Below are 22,662 nucleotides of genomic sequence, written 5' to 3' on the forward strand. Positions count from 1 at the left end.
TCAATGCCGAATGTATGCATTGAAGAACTCGGAGTACAATACCCTATGCAACTTACCCGTCAGCGACAGCAATGCAGACTCGAGCAACCCCAGCACTCGAGATCCAAGAGAATGGTCACAATCATATCATGGCTTCTCGCACATGCCTTGATCAATCAGATTAGCTGCCAACATGTTTCTTCGTGCTCAATGGCTCTATTGACGGTGTGCTACTTGGTTACTCCCAGGGTGGTATAAATCTGGCTAACGCAACATTATCACATAGCACAAATGAATCCATCCCTAGAGCATCCAAGTGACAAGTAGAGAATCAGACAGACAGGACCTATCAAGCACTACTAGCAGTGGCGGTTGGCAATACCTCGAACGAGAGGCCTATTGAGATCAGTCCGCTATTCTTGCAGGGTTTTCAAATGCTGCCGTGGCCTCTTAGCGAGCGGCAGAAACAAGCGACCGCCTGCCCCACGGACCACGACAAACACAATAAACATATGCCCGCCTCGGCTGGCCAGCAGCAACACCAAATCAGCCTACTCACATCGTGCATTATTTAGGCCAGATTGTAGACTGGTTTGGAGCACAAAATTTCCTTGGTCAGATGCTTGAGATGCCTTGTAAATTTATCTGCATGTCTGAAAACTGCGACACTTGGCTCATCTGACCTGACTGGTCGGGGCATTTATCTCTCCTTCTCCTTACGGTTAAACTATATACTTGCTCTGATGCCTCTGTGTGACTTCAATTAGGTACCCAAACCTGCTTCGAAAAATCTCCATAATAATCCGGCGAGATTCTCGTCCGAGGTGCATGTGCCAAGGATGTCGAAACATAAGCGTCACCAGTCACAAGACTATAAAGCTTCTGCACAACAGACAGCATTTCAGCTGCATGTCAACGCAGGAATCTTGTTTCGGCTGCAATGTCGCGTCAGGAGTGCCACATTAGGAAATATCGGACAATTATTAGCCGAGTGACAGGGAAGCAAGGGCTGTCTTCCCTCGTGAATGAAGTATGACGTTTCGAGCATTGGTATGGTATAAAACCATGGAAGGTGCAATCCGTGCATTTCTCATGACTATCCGACTCTCCTACTATTTCCTCTGAGCCGAATCTTTCGACATCCTGCGCCTCGTCGATATCTTCATGATGCTCCAAAACAGCGAACTAGCCCCTCCAACATTTACCCCATTCCCGCTGACTCCGCTAGATCATCTGTTGCCCCGGCTTCATATGACATGTTTCCCTCATCTAGCGACGAAATCGCCGGCTGAGGACGCATCAATCCTGAAAGATGGGCTAGATTTCTTGATCACACAGAATCCCATCCTTGCGGGTGATGTGTGTCCATCCTCGCGACCGGAAGGGAAGGCCAACAGGTTTGAGTTGCGACCACCAACAGAATTCAGTCTTAAGGAATATCCTCTTATCCAAACACGTGTGCACGCTCAAGAGTATTTCTACCGCCAGAAGACGGTTCACTCGCAACGTGTTACAGGCAGTGACCTAGGCCAAGCCAAATACCGGCCCGTCCCGCTGGATGCAGTCAATCAGGAACGCGCCCCCGGGCTTCGCTGGCAACTCAATGTTTTCGAGGACGGGATAGTGATCGGCATCTGCTTTCACCACTTGTTCGTCGATGCGATGGGCGTGTACATAATTCTTCAGGCTCTTTCTGCATGTTGCCGAGGTTTGAAGCACCCTCGGCAGATCGCACTCCAGCCTGTTGACACCGAGTGTCGCAACAGGATCATTGCAATGGGTGAACAAACGAAAGCCACGCCAGGAATCAAACGGGTTGACATCTTCCCCAGCGTGAACACAGCTCTAGACGTGGCCGTGGGCAGGATCCCGTGCCAGCTCGTGACGGTTCCTTTCGAGGTGATGGGTCGTCTCAGAGAGGCCTGTCAAACCATCACGACAGACCTTTTGAGTTCACTGGCTACAGATGGCGACCCAAGTGTTTCGCAAGTACCTCCAATATTCTCCGATAGTGACGTAGCTGCAGCCTTGATGTGGCTCTGCTGGGCGCGGTCTCGATACCACCGACTTGAGCCCGCTTCTCGACCGGACGAAACCTCCATAATACTGATGATTGAGCTTCGCCAGAGAGGCGTACTCCCGCTGAACTACATCGGGGATGCCGTGGCCCCTGTCGCCGCATCCGCACCCCTTTCTCCCGCCGTTAACTCTCCTGCCAAGGCCACCGCCACTGATTCCCAGCACACTTCCTCTGAGATGTACCGCCAGGTTCCAGGCCTCAGCACGTATGACCTCGCCTTGCTCGCGGACCTCACCTTTCGTGCTTTTAAGGCGAGCGTCGGAGTCGATGAAGAATACATACGAGGGCTAGTTCGGGAGAAGCATAACAGCAGCGACTGGCGGTCCTACTATCCAAGCGAGGGACAATTCCTCTACAGCAACATGCGCTTACTGAATACAGCCGGACTCAATTTCGGGAAAAAGCTAGGGAATATCGTGCGCTTAGAGACCCTTGACAATCGGACAAATGGGCAGTGCTGGGTGTTGCCGGCGCCTACCAGAATGGCTCCCTGGGAGTTCCGCGTGTCGATGGAAAGGGAGGACATGGAGCGGTTCCTCGAGGATCCGTTGTTGGTCTGGGCAATGGGGAGGAATGCGGCGAGATTGTGAAGGGTTCGTTGGTATGATGTCATGGCGAGAGTGAGGGTTGCATGCTATATCTGGATATACTTCTAGACTGTTCGTGGGTATCTGAGAAGTCAAGAGACGAGGTAAATACTATGCAGTGGAGATAGATTAACTTAGTAGTTCGAATGCAGTATGGCAGCCTAAATCTTCAGGTGTCTGTCTTATTGTGCCATCAACAATCCCATCACGTCCCGCGTTACAGATCACAGCAGGCACGTGACCCCGCGTTCGATGAAAACAAGACAAAATACCAACAACAAACTGACCCGACCTCGATCCCTGATCTTTCTTAACTCTACCTCAACAGTGTACTCATACGCTGCAGCCGACTCAAAAAAGCACCCCCTGACCCGTGACATCCTACAATGACCCGCGGCAAAGAAATCACCCCACAGCTCCGCTCCCGTATCTGCGAGCTCCACTCCATCGGCTGGGGCGCACGGAAGATCTCCCGAGTGCACCCCGAGCTGTCGCTGAGCGGCATCAAATACACCATCCGCAAGGAAAAGGACCGCGTGAACTGCGTCACCCGACCACGGCCTGGTCGACCCAAGAAGCTCTCCGAGGACCAGCGGACGCTGATCCGGGCGATGGTCGAGGCCAATCCCGCCGTCAAGAGTGCGGAGCTGCTGGAGGCGGTGGGAAATGCGATCACCAAGCGGTCGCTGCAGCGGTTGCTGCAAGAGAAGGGTATGGGTCAGCGGTGTTGATGGGCTTGGAGAGCATTGCTGGATTAAGGTTCCTTCTGACGAGAGAAGATGGTACCATTGGGCTGCAGGTGAGTCGCTGATGGAATGGTCGAACAGGAATAGCCGAATGTACCTTATTGCAGGGCTCTTTCCCTTTCTTCTCCTCCGAACCCGTCATAGCCTTGTTAACTCAAAACAGAAAGATGGAGTACTCACGTACTCCTTGTCGTCATTCTTTATTGCCGGACACAAGGCACAAAGAAACAAGGCTGAGGAATCGAAGTATCGAAGCGTCTTATCTCTCTCGATAGGCACCACCCAACAGCCCTATTGTCTTCTCCCCCCGTCAAAAGTGGAAACCCCCGGTTTCTGGCCACCCACCTTCTTCATTACTGACTCTTGCCCGACTCCGAGATATGCGTCGATGAGAATTGCCGGGTTATCGTGGCATCTTCGCGGCTCTGCTTGCTTTCGAGGAAACAACAATACTCTGCGTTTGAAGGGCCTTTGTCCCCAAGGCGTTTTTCATTCTCAAAATCTGTCTATATAAAGATCGGACCTTCTGCTGGGCTTTGTCACCTACTCATTATCGTCCATATACTCTGCAAGCCTTCTCATGGTCACAAGAACCACCAGTCTCTAGGACGCACACTCACCAGAATGTCATCGTATGCAAGACCTCCGAGCCACAGCGCCATCCAAGCGATTTTCGAGCGGATTGACGCTGACTCGGCGGCGGGGCGTAGTCCCATCCTCTACGAGGATGAAATTCGGCGTCATATAGGCGCAAGGGTGCGGGGTGTGGGCGAGCGGTTGCTTCGAATGGAGGGGGCAGACGTGGAGTTCCGCAGCGGCTGCATTACTGCACGCAACATCGGCGACCGGCCAATCATTGAGGCCATCCTCATCCAATCGAGAGGCGTCCCACCGGTGCGGCCCTGCAATTGCTGTAGGAACAATCGTTCCCCGCGCACGTTCCCCACGTGCCTCCATGTGCCTGATCCCCTGACGTTCCAGGGCATCTGCGGCAACTGCAAGGCCTCGGGTCGGCCGTCGAGGAACTGCGACGCCATGAGCTCTTTCTTTGAGATGGAACAACACCAAGCACACATGGTTCAGACATTGCAAGGCCCGGCGGACGAGGGCAATGCTTCCCAGCTTCCGAACGGCCTTCCCAACGGTCTCCCAGACGGCGGTTCGCAATCGGACTATTAGCTTCTGGATCTGGCGTTCTTCAGCGTTCTTGCAGTGTCTTTAATCATTAAAGTATAATTAATCGACCACCTGAAACAACTTCCACCTTCGAATTGTATATAATTGATGCAACCCATGGCTGTTACAGTAAAAGCACCCTAGGGTTCATGTTCGGCCCCGACTGGCCTGTCGCAGCGTCGGCCGAAGTCTGCGAGCCGTTGGACCAAGTTCTAGCTGTCCTTATTAACCTTTGATTGTGGTCAATCGTCTGCGGATGAGAGCCACTCAGCCGCACTGGACTTACAATTGACAAGACGGTTCCGAAAAACGGTGGACTACAGGCGTTGCAGAGCAGTTCGAAACGTGCGGGTGACATACTCTCGGCCTCTCTCGGCCAAAAAAAAATCGACTTGCGAAAGAGAGGGAGAGGCGAGATCGGGATAAATCGCCCCACACTAATGCTGCGAGCTAGGCCGGCGGAGGAGGCTTATCTGCCATTCGAAGCGACGGTATTTGATTGGGTCGTGTGAAGATGTCAGGTTTCGATGGCCTCCGGTGTATGGTCCCATTGTTAGGTACAAGATCGATCAGCGTTGACCATGGACAGATACAGTGAAATGGTTTCTGGATTGAATCGGAAGGGGCGAGGTACACGAGGCTCAGCTGTCCCGTGGTGCGGAATCTCCGTTCCTTCTAGCCGTCTGTTTTCTGGAAGAGTGGAGAGAGCTTTCTCCCCCTCACCGCTTACCATGTATTAAGCTTATATGCACGATTGGTCTAGATTCTAGAAGCTCGACCAATTTACGGTATTCATAGTGCGACGAGTATTCAGGATAAATGTGGTACCGACCAGACCAGAACCTACGAGTATGAGGTAGGTGGCTAGATCTCCGCTACTTAACCTTTCAACCCTCCGTAAACACCTTTCAAGTGCAGAACAACAATCCCAATCGATAATATGAGTAGACTGCTCCCACTCGCCACCTTCGGACATGTACTATTAGAAATCTCGATCTGCAGAAAGATCTGTCGATTTTGGTCCTTGCAGAGACCCGCAGCACAGCCTCAATGTGGAAGGCGGTGGCTAAGGTGGACGGACAGGCGCAACGGTCTAGACCCCAAGCTTGACCCGGTTGGGTCAAGCCACACTCTGCGGATGCACATGTGACGCAATTGCCGCCGGACGCTGCATTGAAGGCGAAAACTTCGGGAAGTCGGGGGAAACGCATTTCATTATTATCCCAAGCCCCACACACGGTGACTTTCCTCAACATCCCATCAGCATTTCTTTTCTGGGTTCTACTTCTATTGTCAGATTGAGGATACTGAGCAACATGGACTGAACGGAACAGAGGTCTCACGAGACGGACAGCAGACAGGAAACACCGCATCTAACCTGCAGGTTGACAAGCCCCCGAGGTGTCGACGCGATGGAGGACGTAGCCTCTCCGGCTTCCCAGCAGGAGGAACACGAAGCAGATCGTCGCGCAAGGGAGTTGTTCCATTACTTTCAGCCGGACAACCCTGCTTTGCTCCCTGCTTCTCAGGGCACCGATCCACACGGCTCGACCTGTGCGTATGCTAGAGCCAGCCCAAATCTCGTCCTTACTGCCTTAGCCCAGTTAGCCGCGGTCAAAGTAGGCGTCCAGCGTGCGATCATCAGGTACGTTGTTGATGTTCTTCCCTCGCTTCAACATGATGGCGGTGCGCGTGATCGCGCTACGACTTGTACTTCACACAAGCCCGGCTTCATGGGGGTTTCCACCGCTAAATTGTTCCCAGCTTGATCGATCGCGAAACGCTATATGTGGTGGCCGAGGCATCACGCTCGCTAAACCTCGGGGATAATACACTCTATGAAGATGATGGCGATGGACTCTGGATGGGCTGCTCCCGAGGCCCTGTTGCTGGGACCCTATGCGAGGTAGCTACTTCTGCGAATCGAATTCGCCTGGCTTAAACATGTTGACTGATCGGTGCTAGAAAACAATTACCCTGTCGCCAACCACCGCGGATAAATACCCCTTCTTCGTCGTGGAAGATTTACAACAACATCCCAAGTTCTGCCAAATACCCTGCGTGTCCGGTTCTCCGTTTTTCCGCTACTATGCTGGCACACCCCTGATGACCAGCAGTGGTATCAACATTGGTAGCTTATATGTCATCGATCCGAGGCCCAATCTGTCCTTGACGGCTGCCCACAAGGAGAGCCTGGGCGTCATAGCCACCGGAGTTATGGAGTACTTGGAAACCTCGCGGCAGTCACTCGAAAGCGCTCGTTTGATGAAAGTCTTGTCGGGGCTCAACTCGTTTGTTCAAGACCAAGGCAAAGAAGAGTCTCCAACCCCAGCCATTCCACGAAGCGCCAGCCCTTCCGACCTTGACCGATCGCGTACTCCCAGCCCCCGGCCTGTTTCATCCCTCGAGATCGACCCGAAGCTTACCCCCCGAAGTACAAAGTCATCTACCAAGAACACAAGCCCGCCACAGAACAATAACTTCTCTTCTTCCGGATCTGTACCATCAGGCCCCACGAAACAGCAGGCTCCGTCTAATCGACCTGCCATCAAATCTCATGCATCGTCGTCTGGGAAAAGACACGAGGCATTCCAGCGTGCTGCAGACCTCATGCGTGAAAGCCTAACCCTAGGGGATGAAGGAGGGGTCGCAATTTTCGCTGTCAAGGACAGGTTCGACGGTGACGAAGACGAAGGATTGCCAGAAGATACAACCACCGGGTCACGGCCCGCCGCTACTACTTGGGCTATCTCGACCCGTAATGCCCACGACTCGTCGTGGGGAAATGAGTCAAACCCTACGTCTGCAAAGCAAATAAGTCGGCACTTTCTACGGCGGATGATGCAGCGTTTCGGCAAAGGAGCCCTGTGGTATTTCCATCGCGATGGAACGGCCTTTTCGTCTGACGAGGAAAATTCCTCGCAGACCAGCAATCAGCCTGCCTTGCAGTTACCGTCATTACTCCATCCGCGGGATCGGGACACTCTGAACGGAAGGGACTTAGATCTCCTGCAGACCTACTTCCCGAACGCCACGCGCATTATCTTTGCTCCCCTGTGGGATGCATCGAACTCGCGTTGGTTTGGCGGTTGCTTCTGCTGGAGCTCCGTGGAGACTCGAATTTTCAGCCCCCATGTAGAACTGGGTGGCGTGCTCGGGTTCTGTTCCTCATTGATGACGGAGGACAGTCGTATCCGGAGTCAAGAAGCCGACAAGAAGAAGGGAGACTTTATCAGCAGTATTTCGTGAGTGTTTTTGCTTGCTTTCACAGTGTGACTGTTGGACTGACCAAAAGGGAAACAGGCATGAGCTTCGGAGTCCTCTGCATGGGATTCTAGCCGCAGTGGAGTTCCTTGCGGAACAAACGCTGTCCAGCTCAGCTCGGCTGCTTCTGGACACTATTCGAGCGTGCAGTCAAACTCTGCTGGATACGTTCGAGCAGATTCTTGATTTCAGCAAAATCAATTCATTCAAGCGGAAGGCGCGGGTGGCCGGTTCATCACTGTTGCAAGATGGTAGAGACTCTGTCGCTGCGCAATCCGGCCCACGCTCACTGTATATCCTGAAAGTTGTGGACATTGTGACAATCGTTGAGGACGCGATTGAAAGTATCTGTGCGGGCGCCAATCATCTCAATATCACTCGTCCTGGTGACTCTTCAACCTCGAAGCCATCTTCCCCCTTAGGAGAAAGCCACAGTGCCAACTCTGAGCACGTCGATATCACTTTGGATGTCGGAATGGATGACTGGGTTTTTGTTTTGGAGCCAGGGGCCTTGCGACGTATTGTCATGAATGTTTTCGGAAACGCACTGAAGTACACTGCCACGGGATCCATCTCTGTACACATGGAGATACAGAAGGATAGTAAAAGCGCGCCTCGCGATGGGGCTGATACTTTGCTTCTGACTGTATCCGATACCGGTCGCGGCATCTCCACCGACTACCTTCGATATCACCTGTTCACACCTTTCATGCAAGAAGATCCTCTGTCTCCTGGCACGGGCCTTGGTTTGTCTCTCGTCAGCAGCATCGTCCGGTCTTTGAAAGGCAATATCAAGGTCAAGAGTCAGCTTGGAGCGGGAACGGTGGTCAAGGTCTCGATTCCCCTTACGCGCCCTGAGAAAGAGTGTGTAGAGAGCGCGACATTGCTCGATGACCCGCTTCTCACCCCCTCAGAAGGTCTCATTGATGGCGTGAAGCAAGAACTGGCAGGGAAGACAGTGTGCTTCGTTCAGCCCGATGGCGCCGCTTCTGCTAGTACTATTGCCAGGTACTTAACGCAATGGTATGGTATATCACTCCAGCCGTGGTCACCTGTTGTTGCCGCGGACCTCGTTATTGTCGATGAGACGCAGTTGCACCGCATCAATGGGTTGAATGAATCATCCACGTTGCTCGTTCTGCACCGCGATAGGCGTGCTACGCATTCGAAACCTCCCGAATTGAGTCAGCTTCGCGCACGGGTCGAGTGGTTGAGCCTTCCATGTGGTCCCTACCGCTTGGCCAGAACGATCCAGAGTTGTTTGCAAGCAACACCTCAGCATCTGGGGGTGGAGGGCGTCTCACCACAGATTGCGTCTGAAAATGGCGTACAAAATGGGAATGAGGTATTTGCTGACCAGGGCCCTGATCGAAGCCTCCCTCTCCGTCCGGCAGCATCCATTATTGTCACTAAACCCTCTGAAATACCATTAAAGCCAAATGTCGAATCTCCATCCACCGCACTGCCAAAAATAGATACGCAAGCACACCAAAATGGAAGCTCTAACGGGCAAAACCCTACCCCTCCCGGCCCATCCGAGGACATACCCCGGGTGCTTCTAGTCGAAGACAATCCAGTTAACATGTCGCTTCTCAACCGCATTGTTAGCCGGCGACAGCCCCTTATTGTGCACGAGGCCATCAACGGTAAAGAGGCCGTCGACGCGGTCGGAGCAATGCCCGAAGGCTACCACTATATTTTCATGGGTTAGTTTCCTACCTTTGCGCTCCCAGTTCTATCCTGCAAGCAGCTCTAACCTTAGTAGACATTTCTATGCCCATCATGGATGGTTTCGAGGCCACTAGAGCGATCCGCATGATTGAGAAGGAGCGAAAGACTTCATCACCGGCCAAGATCATTGCGCTCACTGGTTTGGGGTCGAATGACGATGTGGCCAAGGCTTACGCCGCTGGCGTGGACGTCTTTGTCACGAAACCGGTGTCTTTGAAGAAAGTGACACAGCTGATGGATCAGCCGAAGGGGTGAGGTTGCACTGGATTCTCTGCAGTTCTTCCAGGCCTCAATTTCACCCTCTCGAGATGGAGTGTCTTGATTGACCTGCACAGCATTGAATTCTCAGGCGCGTCAAACGGCTCCTGGGGTCGGAATCTCCCTGTAGACTTGAGGGGTCGAGTCCAACCGAGCCTAAGACGAAAGCTGCTCCCCTTCTGAGTAGAGCACATGGCGCAATTGCGAATGGTAAGGTCAACCGCCGACCATGTCCTGAACAAGGATTTCGGGCTCTTTCCATCCACTCATGGACAACACATCCGGAATCTGATCCACCACGATAATTCTTGAGGAGGTACTTGCAGTCAACATAACCCCTCCCGACGGTACATAGCATCACCCGCACAGCTGTCCTATCCTTTGGACGGGTCAACAGTCCTTGAAGGCCTTGGAATCGGACCTTCTTTCGCCGAAAATGTGCGGAGGCGAATTGTTCAGTCTCGATTCCTGTATTCTTGCCTGGTGACCGGACTTCTGAATACCAATTGTACTTAGTTCAAATGTAATGACAAGGATTCAAAGGATCTGCTGGGGACGTCGGACGTATGATATTCAATCATTTAGCTCCTGCCCCTTCGCCGAAGATATGACGTAGGCCGCTGTGTTCCTGTCGGATTGTAGGAATGGGAACGCCGTTCAGTTCGGAGGTCCCAGACACAACAAGATCACCTACGCTCCTCTGTTGACCCTTTGCATGCAGCCAACTGCCGCCGGAGCTGAGACGCATTACCGGAGGACGGTTTTGTCCTATTGGAGGGATAATTCCCGAGAAAGAAAACGGTAGGAGATGGGGCTGCACGGCGTGCTCTGTCCTTGAGGCCCTGCTTATCCTGCGTGCGACAAGGGTACCCTCGACGTTTCCATGTTCTATTCCGAAATCATGCATGCATCTGCTGTCATCGTAACAGTCGCCTAGCGCATCACCCGAGCCAACCACACCCACACCCACAACGAACCCACAAGGTCCAGAGTCCAGAGTCCAGACACCTTGGCACTGCAACCTGCCACAACATGCCATCCAGAACACCCACCCCCAAACTACTGCCAAATACCGTTAGATGTCTCATCCTACGATACCTTAAATTACCCAGGATTTGGAATGAGTTAGTCCAACTCACTCGTGTCGAGGAGTACGAGAAGGGCCACGGCACTTCCGATGCTGGTGCGGTGCTGTCTTAGCCAAGCGAATCGCCTGGATGCAGTCACGAAAACTGATAGTGAGGGGGGGGGGGGGATTAATCTAAATCGTCTCCCTTTAATCTATTTCGCCCATTCACCGCCGGTTGTCTCTGGTGTAATTCCCCAAATTCCACCGCCGGTTGATTGCTCGTTGTGTATTTCCCGAAATCGAACTAGGTGGGATAACCTTATATCGACGGCTGTTATGAGTGGTTGTCTGGGTCCGGGAACTTGCAAGGCTTGGTGTTGATGCGTGGGACGGGGTTTCTGGGCAAGTCTTACTTACATTGTATCAGAACAAAGTTGCTTTCACCAGTGGAATACTCATCGGGCAGATCCTTGGGTACAGTGTGCCGCTGAGATGGGAGAGGATTTTCCAGAGCTTGGAGCAAGCAGACGGATCGTACCCGTCGCCCGGAACCCGCGGGCGGGCAGTGTGAAATGTGAACTGTGAACCCTTCCGGATGATCCGGCGACCGGACCGTCGACCTCGAACCAAAAACTTTTGTTTCTGGCAGGCACCCTGGCGGGCCCAAATGAATCAGGGGTCCTGGGCGCTGGTCCGAAATACCCGGATTTTCAGGTGCGTGTGGGGCCCGTGCCTGCAGGGCCAAGCTGGAAGAAACCCCGAAGAAGCAGGTTTCCCGACCATCGCGCCGAGACAAGCCTTTTAGTGGCTTGGGGGAGGCTTGGGGCAGGCTTGGGGGGAGGGGCCGCGGAAATTGCACACACACCGCCCGGACCCTGGTTTAATTTGTTGCCCTAGATTGGAGTTAGCCGAGGAGGGCCCGGGGGCTGCTGCTGCTGCTGCTGCCTAGATGTTTATTGTTGCCGAGATGGGGTTCGGCTGTTGACTTTACTGCATCTGGAGAATTTTGGGAGGTGGTATCATGGTTCAAACGATTGATGCATCACCATACTGGGAGATCGGGGTTGTTTGTTTGATTCTCCTTCGGAACCAGGCATGGAACATTCGAAGATTCGAAATTAGGTAATGTGAAGAAACAGCACATGAAGACCCAGCATCGAACCTTTCGGAAATATTGCTTGGGAATGATTTCAGCTCGAAACCTGACAAATCACCTGAGATTTCACTGGGCTTGGGAGCAGACCGTTTGAGGAGCTGGCTCTTAGCTTGCTCCACTGTGGAGCGGGAAAGTGAACTCCGGCAATGCAGGCAGTTGCCCTCAGGAACCGTCTCCTGAAGCAGGGTTCGTTCTTCACGCCACCGTTAGAGACTGACACCACTGGTGGAGGTGCGGATATCATCCCCTGGCCCTGGGGGACCCTACCATCATAAGCCCCTACTATAAAGCTTCGCGAAAAACCCGGTCTTCCACTACTCTCATCACACACACTCTCTCACTCTCATTCACTCTTTCCTTTCTGTTGATCAGATCAGACCTTCAGTCATTCTTTCTTTCACTCCGATTTCTGTTGACCAGAATAAAAAAACTAATCCACCATGCGTTTCGATCTCCTCACCCTGGCCGCTCTCGGCTCCCTCGCCGTTGCGGCCCCTGCCCCCCACGATGTTGCTGAGAGAGATCTCGTCGAGAGATCCTCCTGCACCTTCACCGATGCTGCCTCCGCCAAGGCCGGTGTCAAGAAGTGCTCCAGCTCGATCCTGAAGAACATCAAGGTCCCCGCCGGCCAGACCCTTGATCTGTCCGGTGCCAAGAAGGGCTCCACCGTATGTTTTCTTGGACACTATTCGACACCCCCTTTACTAATTATCTGAAAGGTCACCTTCGAGGGCACCACCACCTTCGACTACAAGGAGTGGAAGGGCCCCCTCATCCGCCTCGGCGGCGAGGGCGTCACTTTCACCGCTGCCTCGGGCGCCGTGATCGACGCCCAGGGTGAGCGCTGGTGGGACGGCAAGGGCACGAACGGCGGCAAGACCAAGCCCAAGTTCATGTACGCGCACAAGCTGCAGAGCTCGTACGTCAAGAACCTGCACATCAAGAACACGCCGGTGCAGGCGATCTCGGTGCAGGGCAACGACGTGCACATCGAGGGCGTGACCATCGACAACTCGGCCGGCGACAGCAAGGGCGGCCACAACACCGACGCCTTCGACATCAGCGAGTCCAACGGCGTCTACATCAGCGGCGCCAAGGTCTACAACCAGGACGACTGCCTGGCCATCAACTCCGGCGAGGTGGGCCCCCCCTTCGTTCATTCTTTGGAAAAAAAAAAAACTAACGACACCAGAACATCTACTTCGACAGCGGCTACTGCTCCGGCGGCCACGGCCTGTCGATCGGTTCCGTCGGCGGCCGCGACAACAACGTCGTCAAGGGCGTGCACATCACCAACAGCCACGTCGTCAACTCCGACAACGGCGTCCGCATCAAGACCGTCTACAAGAAGACCGGCTCCGTCACCGATATTACGTATGACAACATCCAGCTCGAGAACATCGCCAAGTACGGCATCGTTATCGAGCAGGACTACGAGAACGGTTCTCCTACCGGCACCCCCTCCAACAGCATCCCCATCAAGGACGTCACCATCAACAAGGTCACCGGCTCCGTCAAGAGCTCCGCCCAGCCTGTCTACATCCTGTGCGGTTCCGGCTCCTGCGCTGACTGGACCTGGAAGGGCGTTGATATCTCCGGTGGTAAGGACAAGAAGTCTTGCAAGAACGTCCCCAGCGGCGCTTCTTGCTAGATGCTTACCATGGTTGATGGCTGTGGTTTTTGTGCCGGTGCGAGTGATGGGGCTTAGGGGGGCAAGGTGTATTCTGCTTTGGAGTGTGTATTAGTAGTTGAATCTTTATTCTATAAACCTAGAAAATAATTAGAAGGTCTGGTGTGATACATTTTCTCGTGAGTAAGATCAAACTGTCTTTCCCATTAGTGTAGAGAAGCGGATTGGGACAATCCAAATTATTGGCGATTGCTATTGGTATACTAAACATTGTCCACCTCTGACGGAGCGGTGCACCAGCCTGCCCGGGCAATACTATCTCGAGACCTACATGAGTAATCTTCTAAGCGTGCCACTCAACCAGCTCACAACCACATTCCCATGTCCCCCTCCAACTCAGCTTGCATAGAAATCCCAAGTACCAACCAGAGCAACAGCACCAAGAAAACCAACAACCGCATCCATGAGAGGGCCGCGGGGGGGGGGGGAAAGGGTCCCGTATGCTTGCCCGTTCTCAACCGATAAGAAAGAGGTGAATTTATACCTCCTCACCTCCATCCCAGGGACGTCGCCTGGCTAAAGCGAAGCTATCCCCCAAATAACAAGCCCAATATCACCCGGTGGCCTCGTATTTCGTTCAACCCATCACATCACCCACACTCCACACGATCATTGGTACTGTACAGCGCGCAGCTTCCTCTGGTTGGCTCCTCAAAGTTCACGGGCCGTACCTACTGTCTCCCACCGGTGGCATCCAAACCTTGCCCTGGTAGGATTAGATCCGTGGTGTGGCAGGTACACCTTTCTCTGCATTGGGTTAGATAGCTCGTGATTGCGGGAGTGGATGAGTCGGACGAAGGGTTTGGCGGGGTGAGGTTAGTGGAGCGCCAAGGGAGGCCAAGGGAGGCCAAGCGGACGGTGGCTTGGCGCGGTGCAGGGGTCCATTCCGCTATTCCCTTTCGGAAGAGGGTGGACATTTTGGGAAAGTGGTTTGTTTCGGGGAGATTTCAGGGGTCACGCCCGGCAGGCACAGGTGCCGAGGGGGGTTATTATTGGTGGTTAGGTAGTAGTGCTGGGTTCAGTGCCGGTTGCATAAATGGGTAGATGTGATAGTTCACTGATAGGCCGATGGTGTGCGGGTGCGAATGAATCATGAGGTCATCGGCAAGTTAGTAGATAAGCGGTTGACTAGTACGAGCTTATAGACACATCTCTTCTTGTTTGGTTCTAGTTTCAGTAGACAAACTACCCCCATGCTCACAAGCACCCATTTCTCCTTCTCTCAAATATCCGCTACAACATTTCCGACCACCTTTCACCTTCCACTCCCTAGCCTGAAGATACGAAGAGCTAACCCCGCCACCCAGAATGCAAATCCCTCTTCTTCCCCGACCCGACCGCTACCTCCGACGGTGTAATCAACCCCGTCGCATTCCTTATCATCTCCGCCACCGCATTCACCTCCTCCACACCCACCGCCTCTCCGCGGGTGTGCCACCCCAACTCAACCGGCAACCGTTCATGCTCTAGCCAGTGCAGTACCCTGTTAGCACCACTAATATAAACCCCCCGAACCCAAAATGCGAGTAACATACCAAAGAAATACTCCACCAGCGAGCGATTCACCCGACCCGTCCCCATATCCCCGAAAGCGATAATGGGAGCCGCCACCTCGCCCAAACTGAACTCCTGGGTTCGGGCCGTGAACGTGTACGTCGGGTTGAACGCCTTGGACTCGACCTGCCGCGCCAGCTTGCCGTTGGCCAGCATGGCGGCGTCGAGGGTGGGGCCCGTCCAGTACTTCCGGGTTTGGGCGAAGATGCTCGCGTTGAAGATGTGGTTGTTGCCGAAGTAGGCGTCGCTTCGACTGGTAACTTGTCAATGGAATGGAAGGTTGACTTGGGGGTGTAGGGAGGGGGCCATGCTGACCTGAGACTTGCGTCGTGTTCGAGGATGTTGTGCTGGTTGAGTTGGTCGCTTTTTGGCAGCGCAATGTTAGTGGAGGTGGTACGGAGCTTATGGGTGGCTTACAGGGTGAAGTAGCTCGCGTTCGGCTCCGGGTTCACGACAATGGCCATCTCGAACATGAGCGTGGCGAGCGAGGAGGTGAAGTTCAACGCGGCGCCTAGGGCCTCGATCAGGCGGGGGCGCGTGATGTTGCGGCCGTCGTGCGGCAGGAGGTGGTGGTTTGCGAGCGTGTTCATCATTGGGCAGGGGCCGCGGTCTGTTTGCCGTTTTGGGTGTTGTCAGTTGGATGCCAGTGGTTAGCTGGTGGCTGGGTTGGGGAGCGGCGTACAGTCGTCTGCTCCGGCTGGTTGCCAGTGGGAGATGTCTGCCGCCCCGTAGTGGGGGTGGGCGCTGGCGAGGCCTAGCAGGAGGGTGATGGGAAGGGCGAGCTTCATGGTGAGTGACTGTTTCATTGCAGTGTTGATGGATTGTCCAGGAGGACATATAGCAAGAGGCAGAGGGAGAGCAGGGTATTTATCTGCGCTGGCTCTGTGCATACAGCAATTGTTTCAGCCTGGAGCTTACCATTCGCAATGATGCGGTCACTGGTCAGTACATACCATTCGGATCATGAAAGAGTATCCCAAACAAGGCAACAAATTGGATGCGCCAATAGTGTTGGGCCTGTTACAATGCAGTTGCATGGTTGTCGCGAATGAGCTGATGGCGGTAAGCGATGCTCAAAACGGTGTAGAGTACGAGTACGAGTACGCTGTTGCGGATCGGCACTGGTGGGGCGGGGAACTTTGTTTGCCAGGGTAATCAGGAAATGCTGAGATCTTATAGGTGCAGATGTAGGTTGATGCCTGGATATGCAATGCGTTGCTGAAACACAGTATTCTCTTGAGGGTGCCTGGAGGCAGTGCTGGCTATCTAGTTGGGTAGTCGGATGCAGACGGAACGAGCCCTAGACGTATTCCAGCCAGCCGTGACACTGCTGTTGACGACATTGATTACAAAGCTCGAAAGAAGGGTTTGGCTCAGTGAGATAAGTCGCCCAGACAATTTGCCGCAGCAGAATAGTTACGTATAAAGACGAATATAAAATTGATGAAAAAACGGTATTTATTGTAATTAGAACTCGGATATGGGACGTGGGGGAGTAGGCCCACCTGAGCGGAACCATCCACCCCTGCCCGTGGGCGCAGTGAACAGCCTAGCTATCACGGCCTCATGCAATGACTGCCAACGGCGACACTACACAACCGAAGACGTGCCCCCAAACCGCACCTCCAACGCCAGCGCCGCCATCGTCGCACAGGGGAAATCATCCAGCCTCAACGGGCAACCCCGCGGCAGCCGCACCAACCAGCAATACAGGGTCTCGATGTCCAGCACGCAGTCCAGCGAGGGCTCTCCGTCGAACTCGTACCGATACACCGCTCGGCCAGTGCCTGTCTCCCCCGGGGCCAGCTCGCGATAGCACCGCACATGCTCGAAGGCGCGAATGATCCCGTGGAAGAGCGGCGCCTGCGGCCGCATCTCCCGCAGCTTCTGGAAGACGGCCCGCAGGCGGTTCTCCAGGATCTCCCAGTCGAAGGTCTGGGTGGCCAGTTCGCGGGTCTCCGGGGCGACAATCACCACCTGTTGGGTGGGGGTGATGGTGCTTAGTTCGAAGGTGTAGGTTTCTTGCATTTTGGTGGTGGGCGGGGTTGGGGTAGATTGGGTATGGGAGGGGGAGGGGGTTGGGGTTGAAGTCATTGTTGAGTGGATTGGAGTCGGGCTTATATAGTGCGTTGCTTGGTGATGGACTCGGCGATGGTGACATTCATGTTTGTTTGGCTTTTTGTGGAGACTTACGGTATAGTGGAAGTAGGGCTTTGTGTGTTGACAATTCATTGATTCGGTCTTTGTTGTAGGGCCACGATTCCCAAAAGACTCTTCGGTTCACTTGGAATTTGAGGGCGTGGGGGACAAAGAAATTAGTCTCGAGTTATTTCTGTAGCCTTACACTGGTCGTGCTTGTCTGCGTAGGTTTTATCCGATATTTAATTCCACTCGACAGTATCAGCACCGCTGGAGAGGAGGGAGGGGGAGATCAGCTCGAGACATATAAAAGCAATTAGAAAGGAACATACACCAGCACACACCCAGCCTTCCACACCAAAAGATCCAATACTCTACCATAGAACAAAGACATTTAACGAATCAAATAATGTAATATTTTTGATCTTACATGCTATACCCCATACCCAAGAAGAAAACAAGGAGAGAACCTACCCCCTCTTCTTGCTCTCCATATAATCCATAACCCACCCATTCCGCACCGCAAGCTGCGCACACGCCAACAGAAACCGCAAAATCTCGTCCGCCCACTCCTCCTCAAACGACGGATTCACCTGCAGCGTGCTCATCCACGCCGCCGTCGCCTCCGTCGACTCGGTGTCGAACACCGTGTAGCCCCGATGATGGAACTGCATGATGCACGACTCGCTCCCGGGGATCGCCGGGGGCACCTCCATGAAGAACCGGATCAGGCCCTCGCAGTAGATCGACCCGCCAAAGGGGGCCGCGTGCGGCCGCAGTTCCCGCTGCTCCCGGATGCAATCCAGCAGGTCCTGCACCGCGTCCTCCCACTGCCAGAACGGGCCCGGCCGGGGGAAGATCAGGTTCACCGTCTCCGTCCGCGGGGCGATCGGGTGCAGCAGCACCTCGAAGGAGGGGTACCTGAAGTCGTCGAGCGTGTAGTTCGTCGGTCCCGGGGAGAGTTCGCCTTCTTCTTTTGGGGCGGCGTTCTCTTTGTTGGCTTCGTTGTCGTTGGCGGTGGGTTCTGGTGCGGTTGGAGGGGGTGGTGGCGGCGATGGGGGTGGCGGTCGTCGGGTCGGGCTTGGAGAGCGACTTGGCGGTGATCTCTTGGCGACGGGCATCGTTGTCCTGGTGGGGTTTCTTTTGAGAGGTTTGGGACAATGGGATGGGTGGGGGATGGGAGGAAGAGGGGGAGGGGCCTTTGTGTTGCCAGGGCTGGTCTTATATACACTGTTGTTGGCTTTATCTGGGGTGACGATCGTCGGTTGATGGGATTTGTGGCGGAGACTTTCGGTAATGTGGTCGACGTTTGAATGTTCGGTGCTGGGGATTCCAGATATGTCTTTATGGAGATACGATAATCTTAAGTACGTGCCCCGGTTCGTTTGTTCGACAGTGTGCATCCGAATGTATTTACCGATAGCTGTGATGCGTTCGACTGCAAGTAGACTTAGTGGTTAGTCCTTGATCCGTGCTTCAGTGACAATGTACTCAGACAGAATAGTCTAACTTTGTGTCTCAATAGGTGCTTAGTCTTCTCTGAGCATGTTCTCAAGGTCTGTCGTGAGCGTATAATTGACGATTCGCGGGCGTAAATTGACAGACGCTGTATAATGCCTTAACAGTGGAGCAACAGCCCTAAGGCAACGAGGCATATCGCGCCCGGACAGCAAGGTCGTAGAACAACACGACCGACGACGAGAGTAGCTGCTACTCACTTTCGAACGAGGGAACCTAAGATTAAGTAGCTAGACACGATGAAAATTCGAATATGTAATCTTGATCAAAAATGAGTATTATGCTCCAAGTTTATATGGCACCAAAAAGAAAGGGCTAGGCGTAACGTACCCTACGCAACGATGCCCGAAGTATATATCCTCCACCAAGTTCAATTCGCGATACGCTAGATTTACGTCAGGTTGTACCCAAAATACCATCGTTGTCCAATGACCTCACGCCAGTATGCCACAAAGCCTCATACTCAAGTTCCCAAAGACCTAACCTCTAGACCTAAGCCCCTCGACCCGGAGACTCTCCGTCTCCGAATCCTTGAAGAACAATGGCTCGTTGCTCGCTTGACTGGTGATTTTCCCACTCATCCGTGGGTCGGCATCCAGGTGATCTATGTCTAATGACTCCTGCAGCTCGATGCTCGTCGCAGACCGAATCTTGGAGCCCCCACGTCGGGCTGGGTAGGGGTTGTCGGGATAGATCGGGGTCTCTGGCTTTCTTGCACGGCGTAGACTGTATAGCGTGGGAAAGTTGGCAACGATAACCGAGGCAATAAACTCGACGGCGGTCCAGTAGCCTTGTCCGACGAGGTCTTGGGTGTCGCCGTGGATGGGGGCGCGGAGGATGGTTGCGATGATGCAGAGGAAGCCAACCGAGAAAAGGGCGATGAGTTGAAGGCGACTAGATCGATTAGATGAGAGTCTCAAGGAAGGCTTAGGGAGGGATGAGGATCTACCGATGCCAGGGTCTTTTCACCCGAACCAGCCATGGAAGAGGGAGCACAATGAGCATCAGGTCTGTAAGGCCATTGAGCAGGATATAGGCGACGAGGTTTCCGACACGTCCGAGGCAAGGCTCTGATACAACACACTTAGTAACCTCGACATCCGAATCAAAAGCAGGAATCATACTCTTCTTGCGGTAATCACAGACCATGAACATCTCAAGCTCCACACCCCCAAAACTCAGTAGTAGTACTGCCCAGCTGATGCGAACGAAGATGAAGGGCCACGCGAGACCCTCAAGGACGCGCGAGATAAACAGGAGAACAACGGCCTTCTGGCCCCAAAGACTAGAACTGTCAGCAATCGCCCTGTCAGCCACTTCGTAGGAACCCTACTAGGCACGAAATATAGCTTGATGCGCCACCAGCATTTTGTTCTTCAGCAACTGCTCTTCGAGCAACTTATCTGTGAAATGTTGGGCTTGGAGGCGTGCGTCCCGAGTCAAGGTGATGACGCTTATCGCAGTGAGCAAACTCACGCAGGCAAGAAGCGTCACCAAACAGAAAACGGTGCAGTAGTCGGCCGCTTCAAACCGCTGGTGCCGATACTTGCGCAGAAACAGTCTCAGGATCATGATGAGAGCGCCCAGTACACCAAAAAGGTCCATCAAGACAAGGGACGTTATCGGACGCGAGGATGCAGCCATTGTGAGATTTGACCAGATGCTGAATGGCTACACCAAAGCAGGGACGATGCAGACCCATGGTTTGGTTTTATTGTTGGGTTGGTTGCAGTCGGGACCTTTTTTCAACAAAGAAAGTAAATGTGGTCAGGGCGGAAGAGACCCGGAAAGTATAAATTGCACGAACCGAGCTAAGGCCAAGTGAACAAAGAAGACCAGTCGTGGTCGGTTGTCACAATCGACGAGTCAACAAAATTCAGGTTCTGGACCAGCTATGGCCACGACTCGGGGTGAATGATTTGTTCCTTCAGTAGACATCAACATGCCACATTGATCAATTGGAGACATTCACAATGGCATCGCGCGAGTTCAGCGATCTGTTGCGACCGAATATGGCGGCATATAGACCGTGCCTGCGCTCTGACCGTCAGGTACTAATGAGGATTTGCGCGAAATCAAGGACAACCCCGGTCGGTACCTTTTGATCGACAGTCAGATTTCGATCACCTGATAATGCACGGATAGGCCCACCAGATTGTACTCACCAAAGTCCCCTGGCACTGCTCCGCATGTTCCCTCGGTCCAGGTGCTATAGCACATCTCACGTATCGCGAGGCATATCATCTGTGCGCATCACAAGATGGGAAATGTCTGCCGAGAGAACGATGAGAAGATTCGTGGGAAAAATAAGGTCCACTGGTGGTCGACAGAGTGCCAATGCCCGGGTATGATCTGGACGAAATGGTGACCTCGAACGGATGGTGCAGATGGTGCAGATGGAAGGAGGACGGAGGAGTGTCTACAACTCAGTATCCCAGCCACGTGACCCAACATAGCAGCTACTCTTTCCAGTGCGACCCGCACACACTTGTACGGAACAACACCACATTTCTGATTCCCACTATGCAAGGCTTTCTCGGAACCATCTTTCTGTCTATGCATGCGGCAAGCCTTTATTTCTCTTCATCCAGTCCTTGAATTGTCCCTGACGATCAGTCCATATTATGGCGAGTCGATCCTTAATCTCGCACGACAACAAGAACCAGCACTCTCGGCGGGAATGTCTGAACAACGTCCATGCCTGCAAAGTAAGAGAGCTCTCTCGATCAAGATAAGTGCTTTCGAGTTGACTTCTATTGCAAAGACAATGTGCTAGTCGAATGATCTAACACGATAGGGATCAGGACTTGTTACAATCGTTGCGCTCACCTTCGAAACATAAGGCCACAAGAATCCCGCATAATCAGGCCAAATCCATTACCGCCGTGTCCACGGGGCTATTCCCTCGCCTTCGAACAATTTTGGTTTATCTCGAGGGGGCTGTGACTTACAAAAATACATTCGCTCCAAGCTGCGGGCTAGAACTACTCCTGCAGGTCTATGGCAAGCCCATCGTTGACCGGATCTTTTATGCTCTCCATCAGCATAAGTCAAACAATGCAAGAATGATCGGTGCGTTCATGATACTCCCATCAAGTATACCAGATCCCTTAGCTTATTGTTTCAAAGTTTATCAGCTCGAGAACGAACTGCACGATAGTGTGGATACAACGCAATGGCAAGATGATTTCGCCCCAACCCTCATGTGCTTCTCGTATGGATATATCCCCCGGGCGTAAGCCAACCTCTTGGCATACACACCAGCTGCTACACTGCACCTATGCATCGGCATGCTGTTCGGGAGCTGGCTGCTTTCTAATCACGTGAAGGTGACCGGTACACTCGACGCGGTCAGATTTCTACCAAGCATCATTCCTTGAACCTGATCGGAAGCTGCACTTCCACATCTTCCCCTCACAAAACAATGACATTGAGTTCCATTGTGGATCAACTGTCAGACCAATTGGTGGACGATAATTGGCTGCGTCGTCTGGATTTCGTTGCCCCACTTGTTAGACCCGATCTCGAATCCTTCGCGGTATGGAACTCCCATCACCAACTACGAAGCCAACCCAGAGTGATAGAACATGGAGTCTGTGTTTGCTAAAATAACCATAGAACAATCAGTAGTTGCAGCGTTTGCGCTGATAGTAAAAGGTATGTTGCATCTTTGCAGTCCGATCGGGTGGCATCGCTATCGATACAAATTCTGTAC

The 22,662-nt window shown here is 53.2% G+C and overlaps 10 protein-coding genes across 10 annotated transcripts; 6 read left to right on the forward strand and 4 right to left on the reverse strand.

Moving 5' to 3' along the window:
- Nucleotides 1-1,146: 1,146 nt before the first annotated feature.
- On the forward strand, nucleotides 1,147-2,649 carry BO66DRAFT_403125 (uncharacterized protein; the record flags this gene model as incomplete). Its single annotated transcript, XM_025648846.1, has 1 exon — nucleotides 1,147-2,649. The coding sequence occupies one exon, from the start codon at nucleotides 1,147-1,149 to the stop codon at nucleotides 2,647-2,649; it is 1,503 nt and encodes a 500-aa protein (XP_025502219.1).
- A 383-nt stretch (nucleotides 2,650-3,032) lies between these two features.
- Nucleotides 3,033-3,377, forward strand: BO66DRAFT_403126 (uncharacterized protein; the record flags this gene model as incomplete). Its single annotated transcript, XM_025648847.1, has 1 exon — nucleotides 3,033-3,377. The coding sequence occupies one exon, from the start codon at nucleotides 3,033-3,035 to the stop codon at nucleotides 3,375-3,377; it is 345 nt and encodes a 114-aa protein (XP_025502220.1).
- Nucleotides 3,378-3,752: 375 nt separating this feature from the next.
- On the forward strand, nucleotides 3,753-4,726 carry BO66DRAFT_128766 (DUF3716 domain-containing protein). The gene has a single exon (XM_025641981.1). It carries the CDS (start codon nucleotides 4,017-4,019, stop codon nucleotides 4,569-4,571), a length of 555 nt encoding a protein of 184 aa, XP_025502221.1. The 5' UTR covers nucleotides 3,753-4,016; the 3' UTR covers nucleotides 4,572-4,726.
- A 1,072-nt stretch (nucleotides 4,727-5,798) lies between these two features.
- BO66DRAFT_128770 (hybrid sensor histidine kinase/response regulator) lies at nucleotides 5,799-9,838 on the forward strand. Its single transcript, XM_025641982.1, has 5 exons — nucleotides 5,799-6,213; nucleotides 6,333-6,474; nucleotides 6,534-7,813; nucleotides 7,872-9,538; nucleotides 9,598-9,838. The coding sequence occupies exons 1-5, from the start codon at nucleotides 5,981-5,983 to the stop codon at nucleotides 9,816-9,818; spliced, it is 3,543 nt and encodes a 1,180-aa protein (XP_025502222.1). The 5' UTR covers nucleotides 5,799-5,980; the 3' UTR covers nucleotides 9,819-9,838.
- Nucleotides 9,839-12,386: 2,548 nt separating this feature from the next.
- On the forward strand, nucleotides 12,387-13,697 carry BO66DRAFT_353265 (glycoside hydrolase family 28 protein; the record flags this gene model as incomplete). Its single annotated transcript, XM_025644807.1, has 3 exons — nucleotides 12,387-12,714; nucleotides 12,766-13,185; nucleotides 13,239-13,697. The coding sequence occupies exons 1-3, from the start codon at nucleotides 12,487-12,489 to the stop codon at nucleotides 13,695-13,697; spliced, it is 1,107 nt and encodes a 368-aa protein (XP_025502223.1). The 5' UTR covers nucleotides 12,387-12,486.
- Nucleotides 13,698-14,918: 1,221 nt separating this feature from the next.
- BO66DRAFT_421663 (peroxidase family protein) lies at nucleotides 14,919-16,078 on the reverse strand (the record flags this gene model as incomplete). The annotated part of the gene is made up of 5 exons (XM_025649981.1): nucleotides 14,919-15,202; nucleotides 15,272-15,543; nucleotides 15,606-15,653; nucleotides 15,708-15,900; nucleotides 15,973-16,078. 5 exons carry the CDS (start codon nucleotides 16,076-16,078, stop codon nucleotides 15,027-15,029), a joined length of 795 nt encoding a protein of 264 aa, XP_025502224.1. The 3' UTR covers nucleotides 14,919-15,026.
- An 802-nt stretch (nucleotides 16,079-16,880) lies between these two features.
- Nucleotides 16,881-17,318, reverse strand: BO66DRAFT_403131 (uncharacterized protein; the record flags this gene model as incomplete). The annotated part of the gene is made up of 1 exon (XM_025648848.1): nucleotides 16,881-17,318. The coding sequence occupies one exon, from the start codon at nucleotides 17,316-17,318 to the stop codon at nucleotides 16,881-16,883; it is 438 nt and encodes a 145-aa protein (XP_025502225.1).
- Nucleotides 17,319-17,745: 427 nt separating this feature from the next.
- BO66DRAFT_455564 (uncharacterized protein) lies at nucleotides 17,746-18,550 on the reverse strand (the record flags this gene model as incomplete). The annotated part of the gene is made up of 2 exons (XM_025652100.1): nucleotides 17,746-17,803; nucleotides 17,904-18,550. 2 exons carry the CDS (start codon nucleotides 18,548-18,550, stop codon nucleotides 17,746-17,748), a joined length of 705 nt encoding a protein of 234 aa, XP_025502226.1.
- An 876-nt stretch (nucleotides 18,551-19,426) lies between these two features.
- Nucleotides 19,427-20,591, reverse strand: BO66DRAFT_440323 (uncharacterized protein; the record flags this gene model as incomplete). The annotated part of the gene is made up of 4 exons (XM_025651243.1): nucleotides 19,427-19,841; nucleotides 19,897-20,017; nucleotides 20,072-20,232; nucleotides 20,281-20,591. The coding sequence occupies 4 exons, from the start codon at nucleotides 20,589-20,591 to the stop codon at nucleotides 19,427-19,429; spliced, it is 1,008 nt and encodes a 335-aa protein (XP_025502227.1).
- Nucleotides 20,592-21,464: 873 nt separating this feature from the next.
- On the forward strand, nucleotides 21,465-22,538 carry BO66DRAFT_393186 (uncharacterized protein). Its single transcript, XM_025647698.1, has 3 exons — nucleotides 21,465-21,655; nucleotides 21,752-22,019; nucleotides 22,077-22,538. Exons 1-3 carry the CDS (start codon nucleotides 21,572-21,574, stop codon nucleotides 22,184-22,186), a joined length of 462 nt encoding a protein of 153 aa, XP_025502228.1. The 5' UTR covers nucleotides 21,465-21,571; the 3' UTR covers nucleotides 22,187-22,538.
- The last annotated feature ends 124 nt before the right edge of the window (nucleotides 22,539-22,662 follow it).

This window comes from Aspergillus aculeatinus, assembly GCF_003184765.1.
Source record: "Aspergillus aculeatinus CBS 121060 unplaced genomic scaffold BO66scaffold_35, whole genome shotgun sequence".
NCBI classification, from domain to species: Eukaryota; Fungi; Ascomycota; class Eurotiomycetes; order Eurotiales; family Aspergillaceae; genus Aspergillus; species Aspergillus aculeatinus.

Excerpts from the sequence above, each read along its gene's own strand:
- BO66DRAFT_128766 (XM_025641981.1), top strand. The coding sequence starts at position 4,017 with ATGTCATCGTATGCAAGACCTCCGAGCCACAGCGCCATCCAAGCGATT.
- BO66DRAFT_128770 (XM_025641982.1), top strand. The coding sequence starts at position 5,981 with ATGGAGGACGTAGCCTCTCCGGCTTCCCAGCAGGAGGAACACGAAGCA. Across the intron at positions 6,214-6,332 it reads GTCCAGCGTGCGATCATCAG|CTTGATCGATCGCGAAACGC; the intron begins GTACGTTGTTGA and ends AATTGTTCCCAG. Across the intron at positions 6,475-6,533 it reads TTGCTGGGACCCTATGCGAG|AAAACAATTACCCTGTCGCC; the intron begins GTAGCTACTTCT and ends GATCGGTGCTAG.
- BO66DRAFT_393186 (XM_025647698.1), top strand. The coding sequence starts at position 21,572 with ATGGCGAGTCGATCCTTAATCTCGCACGACAACAAGAACCAGCACTCT. Across the intron at positions 21,656-21,751 it reads ACAACGTCCATGCCTGCAAA|GACTTGTTACAATCGTTGCG; the intron begins GTAAGAGAGCTC and ends GATAGGGATCAG. Across the intron at positions 22,020-22,076 it reads AAACAATGCAAGAATGATCG|TTTATCAGCTCGAGAACGAA; the intron begins GTGCGTTCATGA and ends ATTGTTTCAAAG.